The 21,935-nt window shown below is 47.7% G+C and overlaps 1 protein-coding gene and 1 long non-coding RNA gene across 2 annotated transcripts; both read left to right on the top strand.

Moving 5' to 3' along the window:
• The first annotated feature begins 5,455 nt into the window (after positions 1-5,455).
• Positions 5,456-11,284, top strand: LOC131424269 (uncharacterized). Its single transcript, XR_009227007.1, has 2 exons — positions 5,456-5,822; positions 10,833-11,284. It is a non-coding gene; the product is annotated as an uncharacterized LOC131424269 (long non-coding RNA).
• Positions 11,285-14,912: 3,628 nt separating this feature from the next.
• Positions 14,913-17,937, top strand: Dlx2 (distal-less homeobox 2). Its single transcript, XM_046447151.2, has 3 exons — positions 14,913-15,403; positions 15,889-16,073; positions 16,587-17,937. The coding sequence occupies exons 1-3, from the start codon at positions 15,004-15,006 to the stop codon at positions 16,989-16,991; spliced, it is 990 nt and encodes a 329-aa protein (XP_046303107.1). The 5' UTR covers positions 14,913-15,003; the 3' UTR covers positions 16,992-17,937.
• Positions 17,938-21,935: the final 3,998 nt, after the last annotated feature.

Genomic DNA, 21,935 nt, shown 5'->3' with positions numbered 1-21,935 from the left:
ATGATGATGTTTTAGGCTGACTAAATGCTAAATTAAGGCACAGAGAAGTTAAATAATTTTCTCAAGGTCACAAAGGTAGCAAGTAACCAAGTTAGTATTTGAGCCCAGAGTCCATACTTTAAAGCACCATATATATATTAACTCTAAAAGTATCAAAAGAAAATATGATGGTATCTAAAATTGTTACCTGAAGGCCCAGAAGACATTAAAAGAGAAAAGAGAGGGAAAGGTACAGATAGACAGTCAGTGACATAGTTGTCCACACAAAACTTGAAATTTCAGGGCTAGGGATGTGTAGTTCAGTGGTAGAGTTCATGTTGAACATAAAGGAGGTTCTATGTTAAATCACCAGCATAAAAACAAAAACTTAGCCAGAGTGATGACACATACTTGTAGTCCCAGCTACTGGGGAGACTGAGGCAGGAAGATCACAAGTTCAAGGTCAACCTGGGCAAGTTAACAAGACCATCTCAAAATAAAATTTGAAGAAAAGGAATGAGGGTGTAGCACAACAATAGAGTGCTTGCCTAGCATGCAGGAGGCGTTAGGTACAATCTCTCATACCACAAAAATAAAATTTCTGAATTGGAAAAGAAAATAAACAAAAGTAAAAGAAAAACAATTGACTATGATAAGCCTTGACTATAAACACAGATGAAAGTTAATCCCCACAATATTTAGAGATTACCGACAACTCAATTTTTTTTAAAATGGGCAGAGGACATAAATAAGCAATTCACAGAAGAAATAAAATGACACTCAACTCCACTTTTTTTTTTTTCAGGGATGGAATGCAGGGTCCAGAGCATGCCAGGCAAGTGCTTTATCACAGAACACTTGGCAACTTCAATGTATTACCTTATAAGTTTTTCAATTATATTATTGCCTTTTATTTAAAAAAGGAGGCAGATGGCTGAGGTTGTGGCTCAAGTGGTAGAGCGTTCATCTAGCATGCATGAGGTACTAGGTTTGATTCTCAGCACCACCTAAAAATAAAATAAAGATATTGTGTCCACCTAAAACTAAAAATTATTTTCTTTTTTAAAAGAGGCAGAAGCAGGGCTTGATGACTCAGGCCTACAGTCCCAGCTACTGTACTTCGAAGGCTGGATTCTTGGGCCTCAGGAGGATTTCTTAGGCCCAAGAGTTCAAGACCAGCCTAGGCAACATAGCAAGACCCCCATATCAAAAATAGATAGATAGGGCTGGGGATGTGGCTCAAGCGGTAGCGCGCTCGCCTGGCATGCGTGCGGCCCGGGTTCGATCCTCAGCACCACATACAAACAAAGATGTTGTGCCTGCCGAAAACTAAAAATAAATAAATAAATAAATAAATAAATATTTAAAAAAAAAATAGATAGAGAGATAGATAAATAGACAGACAGACAGACAAATAGAGGGCAGCGGGCTGGGCAAAGCTACCCAAAGTCAGTTCCCTATGACTTGCAGTGTTCCTTTTCCCAAACCTCTCCATTTTCTGTGAGGTGCAAAAACAGTCCAGGCTTACCTGAAGAGGGGCCTAAGAGGGGTGGTCCAAGGCCACAGGGATTAGGCACAGCCTTCCAGCCTCATCAAGGGCCAGTACTGCAGGCAGCCCCACATGCTCATCCCCACTCCGGACCTTCACAAAAACACCTGAACCACCCATTGCCACCTAGGAGGTCTCTACCCAATCCCCAGGCCTGCTCTGATCCACTGGAGCCTGCAGCCTGCAGTCCACAGCATCTACCCTCACTTGGACCACCAGGAGAAGGTCCTAGCCTATGTCTAGGCAGTGGAAATCCTGAGGCCACAGAATGCCTAGTTTCAAGTTGAATCTGACAGCACGCAATAATTCCATGAGGAAGTTGTTATTGCCTGCATTCTACAGAGGCAAACTAAGAAGTACATTATGTAAAAATGTGGATGTGTAACTAAGAAGTACAGTAAATCTACCCAAGCTCAGTGCAGTGGTTCAAGCCAGCAAAGTCTGGCTTCCTCCCAACCCCCATTCTATGGATCAGCATATCCCCTTTGCAACCATAGAAGATGGCTAACTTTTGAGTTGAACGATGGGTAAAAGAAGAGAGTGGAAAGACTTCCTACAAAAGAAAGAAATTTTTCTTTTCCCGAAGGGTACTCTGAGTTTCTGACTTCCTTCCAAATTCTTGCACCTTGGCGTGTGTGTGTGTGTGTGTGTGTGTGTGTGTGTGTGTGTGTGTTTGCTTTAGCCACTGAATAAACAACAAAGAACTGTGGGCCTGACCAGGGTCTAAGACCTAAAATGCAGAGGAAGAAATTGACTCCAAAAGTTCTAGAAACATGCAACATGTATAACCCTGCGCTTTGTACATCCAGTCTAGGCATGGGCACTGGAATTCGCTGCTGCTCCCCACAGCTCAAGCCTGAAGAGTTGTCCCTTCAAACTGACAACAGAGCTGGCCAGGAGGGAGCTGGCCCAGAGGGAGCTACCCAGAGGGCAGGAAGTTCCAGGACAGAAGCATGCTCCCTAGCTCAACTCCTGCTGCTCAGTATCCCCAGTTCCTAGCCTGCTGAGGGTCCTGAGAGCCGCTGGCCCAGGTTTTAGGGACAGAGAATGACAGCAATCTTCCTTCAGGTTTAAGAACAAACCTTGAACCATTTGCACACCTGTCATCACAATGTCAGTGCTCCTGAACATTCAAAATGAACTTCCCAACAGTCTGAGTATTTGGAGCCATTATACTTGGTGGGAGAAAGGTAACATTCCCTCTGCATTCCTAGACCACACGACTGTGCACCGAGATCTGGCTGCTTCTAGTCCTCGAAGGAGAATGCCTTTCTCCCTCCCTCCGACGCTAGCCCACCCATACCCTGAGTTTGGGGCCCATGTGTTCATATCCCACGGTTGGGCCACAAGCTTAGTGCCTCAGAGGTTGGGGAACTCCGTCACTTAATCGACAATTAAGTGAAATAGGGTTGACTCTGATCGGTTAGGAGGCAAATGGCAAAATTGGTACTGAGAGTTCTAGAAGCATGCTGAAGTGGCCATCCAGTGCCGTGGAGGGGTCATGGCTGGGATCGTGGACTATCCCGCTCATTCTTGTTCAAGTTCCTGGGGTTTGCTCACACCCCGGCAGGGAGCAACCAGGACGAAGCCTCGTTCCCTGAAGTTCGGCTTGGCAGTGGGAAGGTATGCTTTCTTCTGTCTCTGTTCGGGGATCTTCCCGGGGTGGGTACAGTGCTATCTCCTGCACAGCCCGCGCACCTCCCGGTCCCGCCACAGAACCTGCGCTTCCGGCTCCGAGAGCTCCGGGGGTGCGGGGAGTGACTCGACCTTAGGAAGGCCCCTTCCCATTTGTCCCACTGAGCTTGCAGCACTAGGCCCAGAAAAGGGAGGTGGTGATGCAGCCTTCTCTAGCGATCCTTGGCAGAAACTTAAAGTCCCGAGCAACAACAATCTTGTCCCTGTGGCCCATACCTGAGCTCGAATACGGACTCGATACGGACTCGGCTGCATACCGGTAAAGCAAGCGGTTCCTTCTAAGCCTTGGTTTCCTCAGCGGAGATGGTTCTGTACCTGCCTCCTAGGGGATTCCCAGGAGATAACAAGGGCTTGGCGGCACGCCAGGTGCTCAGTAAGTGCTCAATAAATAAATAAACGCTGGCAATTGCTTTCTTCATTAGCCAGTAAACCACTGGAGGGAAGTCAGGACCCCCCAGCGCCTGGCACCAGGAGTGGCTGACTGAGAGTCTCTAGCTTACAGGGAATGGTGGGGAGGGGGAGAACGTAGGACCCCCTAAGAATGTGGAAATCCGAGACAATCCCTGAGCTGAAAGGGGAGGTGAGGATGTCCCTGGTGACTACACGGGAAACAGAGGACCACTCACTCCCTCATCGGGGAATCGCACCCTCAGGAAAGTTCTCTCTGGTGAGTTTCCATTGTGTCCTCTCCTCTCGCTGAATTTTATATATATATATCCCCCTCAAGGATACAGAGCTGGGAGTCAAGGATCATATCCACCTAAGGGTCTTAGAGTTTGTGGAAACTTGATGGTTTCCGGGGTCCCTCCAGGCTGCATTAGGCTCAAAAGCCAAAAAACAGCATTAAGGACACAGCAATGTTAAAGGACAGTTGTTCCTAAAAGCTGCTGACCAATGACAGAAAAACAGGATCACCTTCAATTTGGTGGTAGAAAGGCAGAGCTAGGAAGTTCTCAAAAACCAAATCTCTGCCTTTTCCCAAAGTCTTTGAGTTCTAAGACCAACCCCAAAGGAAATTGAAACCTTGGGTTCTTAGAGCTATTACATTGATAATGTAAATATGAAGGATGGTACCAAAACAAGTATTGCCTCTTGAAGCCTAGAAACCTCCATCATAGGGATCATAGGGATCATCATAGGGATCCTCCATGAGAGTGGCAGACTGAGAGACATGGGACAGTCCAGTAGCAGGTGTGTGGATCTCCAGTGGGATATGCAAGTGAGAATGGGCCTGGGCCCACTGCACACATTGGGCACCCCACACTCCCTGCTGGAAGCACCCTTTTCCTCACCACAGCCCTACCTGCTGGAATTCTGTGCAGCAGATTACACCAAGTAGGAATAAAGCAGTGAGAGCTGGAATCTTGACCCAGGCCAGCAGTGAGGCAGTGGCTTGAAAGCAAGATGTAGACCAACCTGCCTACCCTTTCCAGATCTTGGGCTGGTAGATATGGGGAGCTGTTTAACCAAGGCTTACAGCAAATACCCACGTGCTTTGCCCAGTACAACAGAGAAAGGCATCTGGTGGGCTAGGAAGGTGGTTCACCTAACTCAAAGAAGGTCGTTTCTGTCCTCGAGCCTCATGTTCATCTGTAAAATGGAATGATGATTCTGTCCCTGTCTGGCACAAAGGTTGGTGGTAGACTCCCATTGCGGTGAGGAAGGAGAATCCCAGACCAGACCAAGGCTAGGAACAGGATCAAAATAGGGAAAGTCTTAATAGGGAAGTTGAAACAGAACTGGAGCAAAGACACCTAACCCCTAATTCCCTCATCATTCTCTAGGTCCTCCTGAGTTAAAGAATGTGGGGCTCCAATGTGTCAAAATGCATTCTACTGTCACATATAACTAATTAGAACAAATGTTAAAATAAATAACAACCAAAAAAATGTGGGGCTCTCAGGAAAACAGAGAAGATGAAAGAGTGACCTGAAACAGAGGAGGAAGCTGAATTTCTCCCCAGACTTGATTTAAACTCTCCCTTGGGCATCATCCCACCCTAAACTGTGGACATAAGTACCCATTCTGTATGGTACTCTTGCCTTTGGACCAAAATAAGGAAATCAAGTAGATATACTGATGCAGTGATCAGATAATTTCAGCAAACCCAGATTTTTGTCTGAATTGTCAGAATTAATACCTCAAGTCTCTACTTGATTCTCCAAATGCAGTTTAAGTTCTCCCTTTCCTTTTCTCCCTCTCCACCCCTCCCCTTGTGCTGAGAGCCACGGCCGAGTCTGTATGGCCCCTGGCATTTTGCCAACAGTATTGATTGACAGGCGAGGCATTACTATCCGCCTCTGCCGCAACTTTTGAGTTCTCGCACTATTTTGGAGTTCTCATGGGGATTTCCGGGGATTCCCCGAGAGTTCCCATTGGTTGGGGAAGTGCAGGAGGAGGGATTTCCGGGAGAGATATTTCCGGCTGGGGGTTCCTGGACAAGCCTCCTGGCGCGTTCGGGAGGATTCCCCGGGAGCTGTGTGAAGTGTTTTCCTGCAGTTTAAAAATAAAGTTTGTTCCTGCTTCAGTGGCTCGTGATTTGTGCCCAGCCAGACTGCGGCATTTGGCGGCCCGTTCGGGGAACGTCTGAAGCTTCGGGGTAAGTGAAATTGCTTGCCCCTAAGGGAAGGCGAGAGAATGGGCGACCATTTTAAAAAACAATGTGTTCTTGTTTTGATTTGTTTTGTGTTTGTTTCAAGCTGCCTATCCCTAGAATTTTCTCAGGCCGATTGGGAAAAATGGTTGGCTCAAGGTTTGAAGTTGTTCACCCCTGAGGAAGAGATAGAAATAGACCACAAATGCACATGTCAAGAAAATAGGAAAATTGATACAACGATTTTTTGTTCCGTTTTTGTTTCATCCTGTTTCGGTTTTGTTTTGTGTTATCTTACTGGGTTGCGTTATCTTTATAACAGATTAGAAATTAGTAAAAAACAAACTGAAAGAGTGTTAAGTAAATTGTTAGAGGTTCAGACCATGGAGAAAGACATTTTAGATCAAGCAAAAGAGAAGGTCTCTCAAGCTAGTCAGACAGAGGAAGAAAATTTAAAGGAAGAAAGCTTAGAGGAGAAACAGCTATTAGGGAAAAAGCTACAACAGGAGGCTGCTACTAACACCGTTCTATCACCAGAGGGCGTAATTCAACCAACAGCTCCCCCTATGGAGATAGCTGAGTGGCCCTCAAACCCCGTAGTTGATAGATGGGATCCTGAGACAGGACCTCAAAGATTAGCATGCCCTGTACTTGAGCAGGCAGGAGGGCAGCGAATTCACCGTGCTTTAGATTTCAAAACAGTGAAGCAGTTAAAGGAGGCTGTAACAACCTATGGTCCTCAAGCACCGTTCACTGTAAGCATGGTCGAATCCATTACCAACTTGGACATGACGCCAGCAGATTGGGCTAGTATGTGTAAATCTGTGCTAAATGGAGGACAATATTTGTTATGGAAGGTTGCCAATGAGGAATTTTGCAGGGAGACAGCTAGACGAAATGCAGCAGCCGGTTACCCTCAAAGAAATCTAGATATGTTGTTAGGAAAAGGGCCTTATGAGGGTCAACGGCAACAAATTGAATATGATCCTGGCGTATACGCACAAATTGCTGTAGATGCGGTTAGGGCATGGAAAACTTTACAGGGGCATGGAGGTTTACAAGGTCAATTATCTAAGGTAATACAAGGAACTAATGAACCTTACGCTGAATTTGTAGATAGGCTTATTCAAGCAGCTTCCAGAATTTTTGGGGATACAGAACAGGCAATGCCATTTATAAAACAACTGGCTTATGACCAAGCAAATCGTTGTTGCAGAGAGGTCATTAGACCATGGAGACATGAAGATTTAAACACATATATTAAATTATGTAGAGACATTAATGAACAAGGGCAAGTCTTAGCAGCAGTACAACAGGCTTTAGATGCCAGGCCAAAAACATGCTATAATTGTGATCAAACAGGACATTTTAAAAGGAGTTGCCCCATAGGAGGAGGGTTTAACAAAGCTAGATATCAAACGAATAGAATACCGGGTATTTGCCCACGATGCCGTAGAGGGAAACATTGGGCTAATGAATGCCGTTCTCAAACCACCATAGAGGGTATTCCGTTATCAAAAAACAGACAAGGACCAAGTGTTTACCCACGATATCGTGGAGAAAGGCATCGAGCTCCATTGCCAAAAAACGGACAGGGGGGCCCAATGCTCCGGGGCCCACGACCACAAATGTACGGGGCACTGGAGGAACCCAGAAACACCATGGAGGAACCCAGCAACACCATCAGGGTAGTGCCCAGGACACATTATCCATCAGATCTCTCATCAGACGAACCAGAGGGAGCGCAGGGTTGGACATCTGCGCCTCCGCCAGAGCAGTACTAACTCCAGAGATGGGAGTTCAAATCATTCCCACAGGAGTAAAAGGACCTCTTCCCCAAGGAACAGTAGGCTTATTGTTAGGACGCAGTTCTTCTACGCTAAAAGGACTTATGATATGTCCCGGGGTAATTGATCCCGATTATGAAGGTGAAATAAAAATTATAGCTAGCTCTCCAAAGGGTATATCAGTAATTTCACCAGGAGATAGAATAGCACAGTTATTAATAATACCCAGCCTACATGATAAATTTTCCAGTAGTACTATAGAAAGAGGTTCCAGGGGATTAGGCTCCACAGGTGTAGATTGGGCTATGCTGTCTTTAAATTTAGATTCTCGTCCCATGCTAAAACTAAATATTCAAGGACATGAATTTAATGGACTACTGGATACAGGTGCAGACCTTAGCATCATATCTCGTCAAGAATGGCCAAAACATTGGCCGTTACAACAAGCCACTCAAACGCTTCGAGGCCTAGGAGTGGCGACTAATCCCCATAGAAGTGCAATGGTATTAGATTGGAAGGATCCTGAAGGATGTGAAGGAACTATACAGCCATATGTATTGGATCATCTTCCTATAAATTTATGGGGACGAGATGTCCTAGATCAATTAGGTTTGACATTAACAAATAACATCAATCCAAATGCGCCCACTATTAGGGCTAGACAAGGTTTCAGGACAGAAAAAAGATTAGGAGAACAAGGCATAGCAGCACCAATTCAGATAGATCAGGGAATAAATAGACATGGACTGGGTTTTCAGAAGGGGTCACTGAGGCAATAAAAATTACTTGGAAATCAGATAGACCAGTATGGGTTCCTCAGTGGCCCCTGACTAAAGAAAAGATACAAGCAGCCCATGACCTGGTCAAACAACAATTAGCGGAGGGACATATACAACCTTCCGTATCTCCTTACAATACTCCCATTTTTGTCATTAAAAAGAAATCTGGTAAATGGAGATTATTGCAAGATTTAAGAGCCATTAATAATGAGATGGTTATTATGGGACCTGCTCAATCAGGGATTCCTCAATTGTCTGCTTTGCCAAAAACCTGGTACGTTTTAGCTATAGATATTAAAGATTGTTTTTTTTCAATTCCAATTCATCCTGAGGATAGTCCACATTTTGCATTTACTATCCCTGCACTGAATCATGAAGGTCCTGATCAGAGATATGAATGGAAAGTACTCCCTCAAGGGATGGCTAACAGCCCAACTATGTGTCAAATTTATGTTAACAAAGCAATCCAGCCACTTAGAAATCAAAATCCTAAACTACAAATATTTCACTATATGGATGATGTATTGTTAGCACACAAAGATAAAAACACATTGCTAGAATGTTATGCCACACTTACAAATTTATTAAAAAATTATAATCTAGAGATAGCAATAGATAAAGTACAATTAAATTTTCCAATTAATTATTTAGGAGTTCTATTATCCTCAACCATGGTCCGTCCACCAAAAATTCAAATACGAGTAGATCAACTCAAATCACTTAACGACTTTCAAAAGTTATTAGGAGACATAAATTGGATAAGGCCTTATCTAGGCATACCAACAGGAGAGTTGGGACCTTTATTTGATATCCTAAAAGGTCCATCAGATCCAAATTCACCCCGCATGTTAACGCCTGAAGCAAGAAAGGCATTAAAAATTATTGAAACATATATGGAAAATATGCATTTGGATAGAATTGATATAACTTTGCCTTTATTATTTATTGTAATACCAACAAAAAATATTCCTACAGGAGTATTTTGGCAAGAAGGTCCATTATTGTGGATACATTTATCTTATTCTCCTAACACTATTCTTACTAGGTATCCTGAGGCTGTAGGACAATTAATACTCAAAGGAATAAAAGCAGCAAAGGGAGTGTTTGGAATTTCTCCCAATAAAATTATTACTCCATATACTATGGATCAAATTGATGAGTTAGCTAATGAGTTAAATACTTGGGCAATAATCATGTGTAAATCTAATGTTTCATTTGATAATCACTTACCATCTAATCCTTTGTTGTCTTTTTGGTCTTCGCATCCTGTAGTTTTTCCAAAAATGACAAGAAAAACCCCTATCATGAATGCTCCAAATGTATTCACTGATGGGTCAAATAATGGTACAGCAGCAGTAGTTACCCCTGATCAAACTTTTACATTTTTAGTACCCAAACAATCAGCTCAAAAGGTAGAGCTTAATGCAGTTTTACAAGCTTTTGTGATGTTTAAAGATTCTGTATTTAATTTATTCTCTGATAGTCAGTATGTAGTTAATGCTATAGTATCCCTTGAAGATGCTGGCAGGATTTCCCCTTCCTCTACTGTTTTCTCTTTGTTTTCTGCTATACAAAGTGTAATCTGGGACAGAAAAGATCCATTCTTTATAGGACATATCAGAGCACATACAGGATTGCCTGGAGCCCTTAGTTTGGGCAACGATTTAGCAGATAAAACTACACATGACATACATATTTTCTCTACACTAGAAGAAGCTACACATTTTCATAAAAGGTTCCATGTCAATGCTAATACTTTACAAAAGCGTTTTAAAATAACTAAGGAACAAGCTAGACAAATAATAAAACAATGTCAAAATTGTGTGACCTTTTTACCACAAGTTAATCTTGGAGTCAATCCTAGAGGACTGATACCTAACCATATTTGGCAGATGGACGTCACACACTTGCCACAATTTGGAAAATTAAAATATTTGCATGTTACAGTTGATACTTCTTCCGGATTTTTGATGGGCTCCCTTCATTCCGGAGAAAAAACTAAAGATGTTATAGCTCATTGCTTACAAAATTTTGCCACTGTGGGCGTTCCAAAACAGTTAAAAACAGATAATGGTCCTGGTTATATTTCTACCTCTTTTAAACAATTTTGCTCATCATTTGGCATTACTCATATAACAGGAATTCCATACAATCCACAGGGACAAGGCATAGTTGAAAGAGCTCATCAAACTATTAAAATGTACTTACTAAAGCAAAAAGAGGGAATTGGAAAGGGGTATATGTCACCCAAAGATAAACTTAAAATAACCCTTTTTACTCTAAACTTTTTAAATTTGGATTCCTCAGGGCTTAGTGCTGCGGAAAGGCATATGTGTCCAAAAAATGTACATAAGCCTAAGGTACTTTGGAAGGATATTCTAACAGGACAATGGAAAGGTCCTGACCCAGTGATTGTCTGGAGTCGGGGTTCTGTTTGTGTTTTTCCACAGGGAGAACAGCAGCCGATTTGGATTCCAGAGAGATTAACTAAAACAATTTCTACAGGCCAAAAGGAAGATGATTTGACTCAAATCCATAACAGCTGATATCCAGAACTCCAGTTTGGCTATTCTTACATCTGCGACGGTGATTAACCAGGATGTTTTTTTCAATATTTATTTTATTATTTGCCTTTTCCCACATCATAAAGTTCTATTTTATTTTTGAGCTCATACAGACCTAGGATAATGTTTTTCTGATCAGTTTTATTTTTTGACTGTGGAGTTTTTAAGCATTGCAATGGAGATTTCACCTAGGTAAAGCTACAAGGCCTTTACTATTGTCTTATGTGTTGTATGTTATGTGTGCACACTTCTGTTTTGTGTTGTATGTCTGTATGTGTGTATGTCCATATATCATATATGAGGAGCGCTCATGAATAAATGGATCCAAATTTTTTTTATTCATGTGATTTTAATGGTTTAATTTAGATTGGGTAAACAGCTGTTGAAAATTGTTTTAATATGTGAACAAATAAGGAGGTTAACAGATCTGTTTGTTTACTTTCACCTTTCCTTCTCATTATATTTAATAATTCTGTTCAGGATAATGTAAATTGTTCAAAAAATTGTTTTCTTAGTGCCTGTTGGAATGTTACATAATTTTTTTCTTAGCATCATTGCCAGAATTCCTATCTTCATCCCAGTGCCGGTGAAGACAAAGATAAAACCAAACTACAGCTTCTTCGATAGTTATCACAACAAACTGTAAAAACTGATGCATCAATGAATAATAACTCAACAAGTAATGCTCAGTTAAGGAGTTGATTTACTTTGGGAGGAAATGGACATATTGACAGATTCCTCTGCTTTGAATTGCTTGCAGACCTTGCCTGGACTATGTATCATTTGTATGTATTGTGAACTATCTGTTGGTACAGCGAATTGTGGTAGTGCTGGAGTATTTTTGCTGATGGTGTCACCGGTGGTACAATTTTTCAAAGGAGCCCTCAATTGGCTTAGTGTCATGGCATTTTGCATCCTCCTCCCTTCTACTAGTGCTGGTCTAAAATTTGGGGGCCAACAGAGGTGAGGCAAAGAACCTCACCCCCCACTGGTGCAAAGGCCTATCCACAAGTATGGCTGTATGCTGGACCGGTAGTCAGTGACGGGTATGATCCAATTGCAGTGGTACCAACCTAAGACAGGAGGCTGACGCCTAGAGGTCAGTTCATCCGATGACGGGTAAGGACCATATGTTGAATTGGACTGCCTAACAGGCACGGTCCCTAAGCCACATTGCTTGTTGTTTAATTAAACAAAAAGGGGGAGATGCTGAGAGCCACGGCCGAGTCTGTATGGCCCCTGGCATTTTGCCAACAGTATTGATTGACAGGCGAGGCATTACTATCCGCCTCTGCCGCAACTTTTGAGTTCTCGCACTATTTTGGAGTTCTCATGGGGATTTCCGGGGATTCCCCGAGAGTTCCCATTGGTTGGGGAAGTGCAGGAGGAGGGATTTCCGGGAGAGATATTTCCGGCTGGGGGTTCCTGGACAAGCCTCCTGGCGCGTTCGGGAGGATTCCCCGGGAGCTGTGTGAAGTGTTTTCCTGCAGTTTAAAAATAAAGTTTGTTCCTGCTTCAGTGGCTCGTGATTTGTGCCCAGCCAGACTGCGGCACCCTTGCTCATTACCTCTGGTCTTCCACTTCCCCAAATAAAGGGGGCTGTAGTCATATTTCATTCCAAAAAGATGCTATTTTCCAGATCGCAACTGACCTGGACTTTAGGCTGTTAGTGGAGTTTTCTAAAGAAATAAAATACAACAAATTTGCCACAGTGAAAAGGCCCAGAGGACATGCTTGGGATGGGAACAAAGAAGCAGAGAAAAGAAAGACAGCCATTACATTCTTAAATTTTCATTTTCAGGGAAATTTTCTTCTGTATTAGATAAAAACAGCTACCACAATAGTGACATAGACGATTTTAAAGTCAAGACACCAAAGGACAATCTGTACTAAACATCAAGAATTTAAACTGGGAACCCACCAAGCAGAGTGCAGCTTTAGGGGTCCCTTGGTGGTGTATCCCGTTGCTAAGCATTTAAACTCGTTTTCCCCATCTTTTCTTAACCAAAATAACTAAATCCAGGCAGACGGGAGGGCGCATTACCTGCCTTGTTATTCCTCTGTGTGAATGCTTGAGTTATAATTACACACTTGCTTTTTCTGGGGAAGAGACCAAAGACCGTATTTTTCAAAGTATCGACTTGTTTTCCATTAGGCAGTTGTTGTAACAAGTTCTTTCAGCGACATGTTATATCTTTAGGAAAGGGTGCTTCAGATGGTTCGCACTAGCACAATTTTGTGGCTTTTAATTACTATTTTGTTCTTTTGGGGGGTTTCAGAGACTGGCGCCTGGGCGTGATTAGTTCGTCTACACGACCCATCGCAACCTCACACGCGGTCCACCAGGTGGCGCCACAAAGCAGGGGCCTCCGCAGGATTTTTCATCCTTGGAAGTCCAGCAAGGCCTGTGTGTGTGTGTGTGTGTGTGTGTGTGTGTGTGTGTGTGTGTGTGTGTGTTCGTTCGTTCATAACCAACAGGATATGGAGATAGAGAGGAATTTCGATTTCGATTTTTAAAAATAAAAGGAGGGGGCTGGATTTGTAGCTCAGTGGTAGAGCGCTTGCCTTGCATGAGTTGAAGGCACTGGGTTCTATCCTTAGCACCATATAAATATAAATAAAGACACTGTGTCCATCTACAACTAAAATTTTTTTAAAAAAATAAAAGAAGGATCTCCAAGACTGAAAAAAAGGGGGGAGGTTGGGGTGGGTATGTGCAATGATAGAGCAGAACAGGATCCTAAAGTGCAAAACTGCAAAATAGGATTAAATTAAGTGCATGAAATAAAACTTGTATTTGCTGTAAGTTGCAAGACGTGATGAATCTAGTATTGAGACGATAAATCTATAATCTCACCTAAGGATTATTTCATTTCCTTCTCCTTAAAAAACGTGGAATTTAAATGATGTTAGAATGAACTTTGAAGGCCATCTGGTCTGGCTGGTCTTTCCACCCTAAAGAGGAAGCCCTGAGATCGCTTTCCGGGTGTCAATTACCCATCAAATGTACATAATTACTCAGAGCCTCAGCATGTCAGGAAAGTACAAGGAAAAGTAATAATACCTTTGGGTTTATATAGCTTTTCTCTCAAGCAACAAGGAAAAAACGTTTAAATATTATCCAATTAATTGTCCTAATATCCCCGTGGGTTGGTTAGGAAGTAGTTATTATTATACATGGTTTATGGATAATTTAAATCAATTGACTGTCAAGTGCTGAGTGGCTGACAAGAGCAAGTGCCAGGAAAAGCGGGATACTGCTGGTCCGGCTCTCTGCACTGCTTTATTTGATTAATATATTTGAAAACCGACCCACCTCGGGCAGAAAGGTACAAATCACTGGAATTGGCCTTTGCACACAGAATAGGATGGAAGACCCCACTTCTTCCTCTGGGGTAAAATGTCAGTCTCTAACTTCACGCCTCTGTCCTACTGCGGGCCATCCTGCACCCCCATCGCCCACCCAACTCCCTCGCGTCTCTGCTCACTTTCAGCGGCTGCCTGCACGCACTGGCGGCCGCCGCAGCCACAGTGCCCGCCATGTGACACCCGCCCCCACCCCTGGCCGTGAGTTCTCGGGTGCCTGGAGCCCCACGGTTCGTTTCTTCCGATTGGCTGTTGCTAGGTGACGTCGCTAGCGCTCACGTGACAAGTGTTAAATGCCCACCCTGCAGGAGCCCGCCTGGCAGACAATCGTAAAGCTGCTCCGGGCCGCTCACCTGCTCCCGCCTCCTGGAGCCCGACCGGTCCCAGTCACCCCTGCCCCCTCCATTGCCCGCCCCCCGCCCGAGCCCGCGCTGGGCAAGGAGCCGAGAGGGCCGAGAGGCCGAGAGAGTATGAGGCCCGCCGCAGCTGTCCCAAGCAGCGCATGGTGATAGCCTCCCCCAGAGGAGGAGGCGCCTAGACCGTTGCCTCATTTCTTGTTTTCCTCTCCCCCACCCCCCATTTCACCTCCCAGTAATTACATTGGCTGCTGAAAGGGACCGGGAGAGACAGAGGAGGCGCCTCGCTTCCCCCTCACGACCGCCACCCCTGCTCTTTCCCGTCCCGGGCCAGGATGACTGGAGTCTTTGACAGTCTGGTGGCTGATATGCACTCGACCCAGATCACGGCCTCCAGCACATACCACCAGCACCAGCAGCCCCCGAGCGGCGGCGGCGCGGGCCCCGGCGGCAGCAACAGCAACACCAGCAGCCTCCACAAGCCACAGGAGTCGCCAACCCTTCCGGTGTCCACAGCTACCGACAGCAGCTACTACACCAACCAACAGCACCCGGCGGGCGGCGGCGGCGGGGGGGGCTCGCCCTACGCGCACATGGGCTCTTACCAGTACCATGCCAGCGGCCTCAACAATGTCCCTTACTCCGCCAAAAGCGGCTACGACCTGGGCTACACCGCTGCTTACACCTCTTATGCGCCCTATGGGACCAGTTCGTCCCCAGCGAACAACGAGCCTGGTATGCATAACGCTGGTGTCAAGGGTGCTAAGTCGGTCTAGTCACTGGGATGGATGGGGTAAATATGTTTGGGGAGAGGGGCCGTCCGGAACCCTGACCTTCCACATTACGTACTCAACGCCTGCTCCTGCCCTTTACCCTACCCAGTTTCCAGTCTCCCGGTGAGTCAAGGTTTAAGTTCCTCGGTTCTGAACGGTGGGACCCGGTAGCCTCAAAGGCCCAGTGGGCACAAGGTGCATGCCTACGGGTAAATGAATTTCCTTGCCATCTGCATCTTCTTACTCTCTGGCATGTGCCAGTCTTCCCCTTCCTTGAAGGGTTCAGCTCCCAGGTTCGGCGCCAGCCCGCGGCGCTGGGAAGTTGCGCCGGTAGCCAAGCAACATCTCCAAAAACCCGCCTCCCGGGTCTTTTCAAGTTCCCGCTGAACCCTTTAGGCAACCAAGAATCCTGGGCTGCGCGGTTCTCACGATTCCGTTTCGTTGCAGAGAAGGAAGACCTCGAACCTGAAATCCGAATAGTGAATGGGAAGCCAAAGAAAGTCCGGAAACCCCGCACTATCTACTCCAGTTTCCAGCTGGCGGCTCTTCAGCGGCGTTTCCAAAAGACTCAATATCTGGCGCTGCCTGAGCGAGCCGAGCTGGCGGCATCTCTGGGCCTCACCCAGACTCAGGTGGGGCTCGCACTCTACGGTGACGAGGAGGGCGCTGGCCTGGGTTGTTCTAGAAGTGGACAATTTTTGTTTGTTTTAGAGTATATTTTAAGTAGTTTTAGATTTTTCCAGGCTCGCACATGGGGCAATCTAAACCTCTAGGCCCAAACCTGAAAATCCCCAAGGGCTCGCCCCGTGGAAGGCAAGGAAAGGGACAGCGGTAGGCAGAAATCTAGTAACACAGGTCGACCCGCTACTGATTAAGCGGGTAAAATAACCGGCTCTACTGATACCCTCCGGCTGTCACCACTATGCACTACATTCAGTCACTTGTAGTCAGCACATCCTTAACTTTTTGAGATTACCTCCTAATGGAGCAGGACGCAACAGAATCTCAGAGGCCGCCGCAAATAATTCGCTCACTTGCACAGGATGCTCAGTAGCCACCTCCACCGGCGGTCTTCCTTTGCTCCCTCCCCTCCCTGCCCCTTGCTCAGGTCCCTCCACTAATGCTCGGGTCCTTTTTCCACAAAGGTCAAAATCTGGTTCCAGAACCGCCGATCAAAGTTTAAAAAGATGTGGAAAAGCGGGGAGATACCCTCGGAGCAGCACCCTGGGGCCAGCTCTTCGCCACCGTGTGCCTCGCCTCCAGTCTCGGCGCCGGCCTCCTGGGACTTCGGCGCGCCTCAGCGGATGGCGGGCGGCGGCGGCCCGGGCAGCGGAGGCAGCGGTGCGGGCAGTTCAGGCTCCAGTCCTAGCAGCGCAGCCTCGGCTTTTCTGGGCAACTACCCGTGGTATCACCAGGCGTCGGGCTCTGCCTCACACCTGCAGGCCACAGCGCCTCTACTGCACCCCACTCAGACCCCGCAGCCTCACCACCACCACCATCATCACCACGGCGGAGGGGGCGCCCCGGTGAGCGCAGGGACGATTTTCTAACCCCACGGAGGCCGCTGCAGAGACAGAGCAAAGACCAGCGATTCCCAGGGCTTGCCTCCACAGCCGGTGGGTCCCTCCCGCTGGCCAGCGGCCGCCACCCAGCAGTCCCTGAGGCTGCGGCCTAGGATGGCCCGCCCTAAGCGCTGCTCCCTCTCTCAGCCACGAAGCAGGGCAGAACTGGGAGGCTTCTCCCCGCCTCGCAGGCTCCTCTCCGAGGACCCTAACAGCTGCATGGGAAGGCCGCTCTCGATGGTCACATTTCCGACCTGAACCCGGAGCCTCGGCCATTCCCAACCCCTCCTCGGACTCGCCTCCCCAGCCCTCTCCGCCTGGCGAGGCTGTCCGGCGCCTTCATCGCCCCGGGGCTTGTGCTGGGTCTCGGAGAAGGACGCCTCCCCCGCCCGTGAGGCTTCTCGGGCACTCTGAGGTTCCTTTCTCCTCGTTCGCCTCCGGGCTCAGCTCCAGTCCGCTTCGGTTATTGACCTCCCGGGGTCCTGCCTGCCAGCCCTTCCCCCAACCCCGTGCCCCCTTGACCCAGGCGGACCCGCAGCTTTTTTTTTTTTCCTGCGGGGTTGTTCCCAGCCCCCGGTGCCCCCAATCCCTTCCCACCTAAGCTCACCCCACCAACGCTCCCTCAGCTCTCTCCTCATCCATCACCAGTGGAGTTTTTTTATTTTTATTTTTTTAAAAGTTTAGGTGCCTTTGCGGATGACCTCATTTTGATGTTGGAGAAAATGATTTTTTAATATGTGGACACTGCAAAAATGTGTTTAAATTATCTTTTTTAAAATTTATTCAGGATTATTAGCCTGGACTTCAACACAGAGTTTGTAAATAAAAGTGTCTGTGCAGATTTCCCACTGATTTGTGTAAAAATCCTCATCTTTTCACCTTTTTTGTAAACCCCCAGTTGTGAAAACTGCGGTTTAGCAGTGACCTCAGCAACCCTCCGTTTCTTTTTCCCTTTGAAAAAAAAACAAAACTGTCAGTTAAATTAAGCTACTGATTTGAATTTGTTTTATCTTATCCTAAAGTCTTTGTTCTTTAAATGCAAGGTATTTTGGGATTATTTATTATGAAAACAACATGCTCTTAATGTTGATTTTACAATATGAAGAGATTATTTAAATAAATTATTGTTTTCATTGGAGTGTGTGTGGGGTTTTTTATTTTTTATTTTTGCTTATTTTATTTATGTATTTATTTTGAGTGCCGGGGTTCCGTCTGTCATGCACTCAGAGCGCAAGCTGCTGCCCAGGACCCGAACCCGGTCAGCAGAAACGGACTTTTGCACCTTTTGGTGGTTGCAAGCGCTGAGAGGTGCGGCCGGTGGAGGACAGGCACGCTCCTCGCCCGGCGCAGCAAAGGGTTCAGCTCCGCCCCCGCCCGGGTCCGGGCTCGGGGTTAGCCAGCCCGCGGCGCCGTGACTCACTCAGCGCTGGGCGGCTCCAGCCTTGCCCGCCTGGCCCCTCTGGCGCCGGCGCCTGGGCCCTGCGCCTGGGCGGTCTGGGCCGCCCCCGCGTCCGCCACCTAGGCCAGGCGGTGCACCCGAGCCAGGTCCGGGGACCTGCTGTCCCGGGCCGAGTTCGGCTGCAGCCTAAGATCAGACCCCCACATTAGACCCGCCCCTCTGTATGCTGGTGGCCCTTTGGGAGCTGATTGAGCCGAGAATTGTTGAGTCGCCTCCAGGAGGCACGGTTGGCTGCTCTGGAATGCAGGGCGACCCGGCGCACAGTGCCACGCTAGCGCACACAGTCATACACACAAGCACACAATCTCAGTCACATTCAATGCTCTCACTCTTGCACACAGGCACACACAATGGCACACTCGAACTTCCTCAGTAGTGCAGTATGCACAAATGCAGTAATGCACAAATACTTGTACACATAACATTGACACAAATTCATGCGTACACATTCACATTCATGCTGACATACTTACATATGCACACTCAGTGATGCACACTGCTGTGGGAGTGGCATTCTGCACCTCACACTGTTCGAGGGGAGAGGTCCACACACCATTCAGCTCTGCTGTCTACCAAGGGCCCACACAATCAGCTCCCAGGTTTGGAAGTGACTCTATACTTTTTGGCATTCCCTGCAAAAGTTAAAGGTAGGGATGTAATGCTGGCCTGAACTAATAGTCCCTTTCCCTGGAAGTACTGAGGCCTACAGTTAGGAGCTTGCTGGCTTCAATCACTGACTATGTGACCTTGGGCAACCCTCTTAGCCTCTACAGTTTGCACATCTATAAGATAGTAGAAATAATAACAGCTATGGTTCAGAGTTGTTGTGAGCAACAACTTAATGAACTCTTAATAAGGCAATGATGTAACAGTGCTTGGCATATGATAAGCACTAAAATTTAGTTATTTCTTATTTAGCATTACCGTTTTATCACAATGCCCCAAATCACAGATGCTTTACTTTTGTCTGTGATTATGATGTCCACAGTTACCTAGAGATCTTTCCAACTTCACCTTGTGTGGAAGAGCAGCATCCCAGGGTTTTGGGAGAGCTCCAGTATCTTTCTACACAGGGTTTGAACCTCAGCCATTCCCTCCAAGGGACCCGCCTCTACTGGAGAAAAGGTTGGGCACAGGCCAGAGAACCCTGCTTGTCAGATTCAAGCTCCCTACTCTCGGTTATTTAGGCCATCCACGTTATGTGTCTTCTACTCATCTCTGCCAAAATCAGAGTTAAGGCAGAGGTGACTTTCTGGGTGCAGTGGCATCATCCTGGTCCCTGACTTTTCTAGCCAGATTGATTTGGAAGACTGCTCCAAGTCTGTTTTACCACAGTGTCCAGAGTTGGGGCTGGGGAAAAACAAGGAGGCTACACAATGTAGTGTCCCTTTGCATTTCTGCATTGTTTTCTCAAGCTAGAGAGTTGAAACCCATTGACCCTCGATTCTGATCTTCCCCTAAGCAACTGCTGCCTGTCAGATCCACTTCCCTGTGCCCCAACTCCCACCCTAGTTCCAAATTCCGTGGGTTGTTTGAGTGCCAGTAGCTGGTGCCAGTCTTCCTCCTGCGGTTGACTGTGCCCTCCCCTCCTTTTCGAGCACTCCCCTCCCCCCTCCTGAAACCAGCGGGGAGAGACGGGGCAGTAAATTGGCTGGTGTGGAGGATCTGCAGTAGACAAGATGATTAAGAGGCCTACGCCGGAGCGCCCCGGGCAGGGAATGTCAGCCCAAGTTGGAATCACGCAACAGGCCTTGGCATGAGACAAGCCTGGGAGCCGGGAGGGCGGGCGGCCCCTCTCAGGGGTGGGCCGAGGCCCCACAGACTAGCCGGAGTCACCGAACCTGGCACTCGGCGGCAACGGGGTCGGGCTGGGCCACCACGCGCCTTTCCCTGGGGAGCCCGCAAAGCCGAGGGCGGGAGGGTGCAGGGGCCAGGGGAAAGGGGCGTTTCCACAGACCAGGAGAAGGGCAAAGAGAAGAGATCGCCGGGACTCGCCCGCGCCGCAGAAGTGAGGGGGCGGGAAGGCGGAGGGGTGGGCGAGAGGAGAAACAAAGCCCGGCTCTAGGAGACGGGGGCCGGCTCCAGCCCTGCCGGGGGCGACGCGCTGGCAAGCCTTTCTCACAGTCTCCCGGCCCGCCCGGAGACGCGAAGCCCTGTGATCAGCCCGCCGCCGCGCAGACACGCTCCCCCCGCCCCGCTTTCAACTGAGCTCCCCAAAGCAAGAATGAAAAATGGAAATGGGAAGCAGTGATTTCGGCTCGCTACACTGGGAAAGCAGCCGCGCTCGGAACACACATAAATCTTCATTGTAATCCCCTTCCATTTGCCCGCGTAAAATATCAGGCCAGAGACAGGATATGACAAGCGCTGGGAAGCGGGGAGGGAGGGGGGCGAAGAGTGAGGGGTGCCGGTCCCTCTCCGCTCCACCCACTGGCAGAACTCTCTGCACTTGGGCAAAGCGCTGGCACTGAATTCTAGTGCCAGCTGCGGGCAGCCGAGGCACATCCGAGTCTTCCTCCCCTCCCACCCCCCTGCGTACACTCGGCCGCGGGCCCTCCCCGCCCCCTCTGCCCCCCGTGGCTCTGGGCTGGGCGCAGAACCCCTCTGGTTTCCCCAAATTCCCGCCTCCCACCCGGGAGCTCTGGGGCTAAGGAGGGCAGAAAGGAGAGGGCACGGATCCCGAGCCATAATCAGCCCTGCTGCAATGTGGTACCATTTAGGAGGCTTCCCCTCGGCCTTCTTTCAGGATCACTTGTGAAAATTGTGAATATCCGTCCTGAGTAAGGATTTCCGAGACTGATGGGGCGAGCTTGGGGGAAGTATCAGGTTTAGTGGGGGCGGAGAGAGCGCGGGAAGACTGAAGCTTTGTTTACAAACAGTTCTGTGGTAGAAGACTTGGGGGCAGGGAGGGGGTAGAGAAAGAAGCGCGGAAGTGGTCCAGCGGTTCCCTCCTCTGTTAGAAGCCCTCTCCCCAAGGAGAACGAAGCCAGGGAGCAGAAAGCCCCCATGCCTTTCAAAAAGTCGTTCTTAAGGATTGTATAAAACCCAGACACCACTGCCCCATTCCAGGCGCCCCCAACACTCGCCCAGAAGTCACAAGCCGTTTCCTTTATCTGCACGGAACAGCGACCACCAGTGGCTTTAACTTGTTTAGGGTCAAAGACTCCTTTCAGAAAGAAAATGCCGATCTCTTCCTCCTAAAAGACAGTGCTCTTAGATTCAACTTTGGATTCCACGGTGCTAGAAGCCCTTGGGTGGCCAGCTAGCCTGGGTGTCGCGCTGGGGGACTGGCCTCTCCAGAGACTAGCGGTCTCTCATAGGGTCATGATACCTATAGCAGCCCCAAGGAAGCCTCCCCGAGACCGGTCTTCCCTGCCCACCTGGGATTTTCAGGGCAGGCTTCCCCCAGTCTGCACTACGCACACCAGTGCAGACGAAGGTGGAGGCCCAATCTCTCCAGCCGCCCCCCCACG

This window comes from Marmota monax, unplaced genomic scaffold (assembly GCF_021218885.2).
Source record: "Marmota monax isolate L192 unplaced genomic scaffold, Marmota_monax_Labrador192_F-V1.1 WCK01_AAM20220418_F8-fsc00007, whole genome shotgun sequence".
NCBI lineage: Eukaryota > Metazoa > Chordata > Mammalia > Rodentia > Sciuridae > Marmota > Marmota monax.
The sequence above is the reverse complement of the archived record's forward strand: the minus strand, read 5'-3'. Positions and strand labels throughout refer to the sequence as shown.

Bases quoted from the DNA above. Each gene is read 5' to 3' on its own strand.
- Dlx2 (XM_046447151.2), top strand. From the start codon at position 15,004: ATGACTGGAGTCTTTGACAGTCTGGTGGCTGATATGCACTCGACCCAG. The intron at 15,404-15,888 runs GTATGCATAACG...GTTTCGTTGCAG, and splicing joins CCCAGCGAACAACGAGCCTG to AGAAGGAAGACCTCGAACCT. The intron at 16,074-16,586 runs GTGGGGCTCGCA...TTTTCCACAAAG, and splicing joins TGGGCCTCACCCAGACTCAG to GTCAAAATCTGGTTCCAGAA.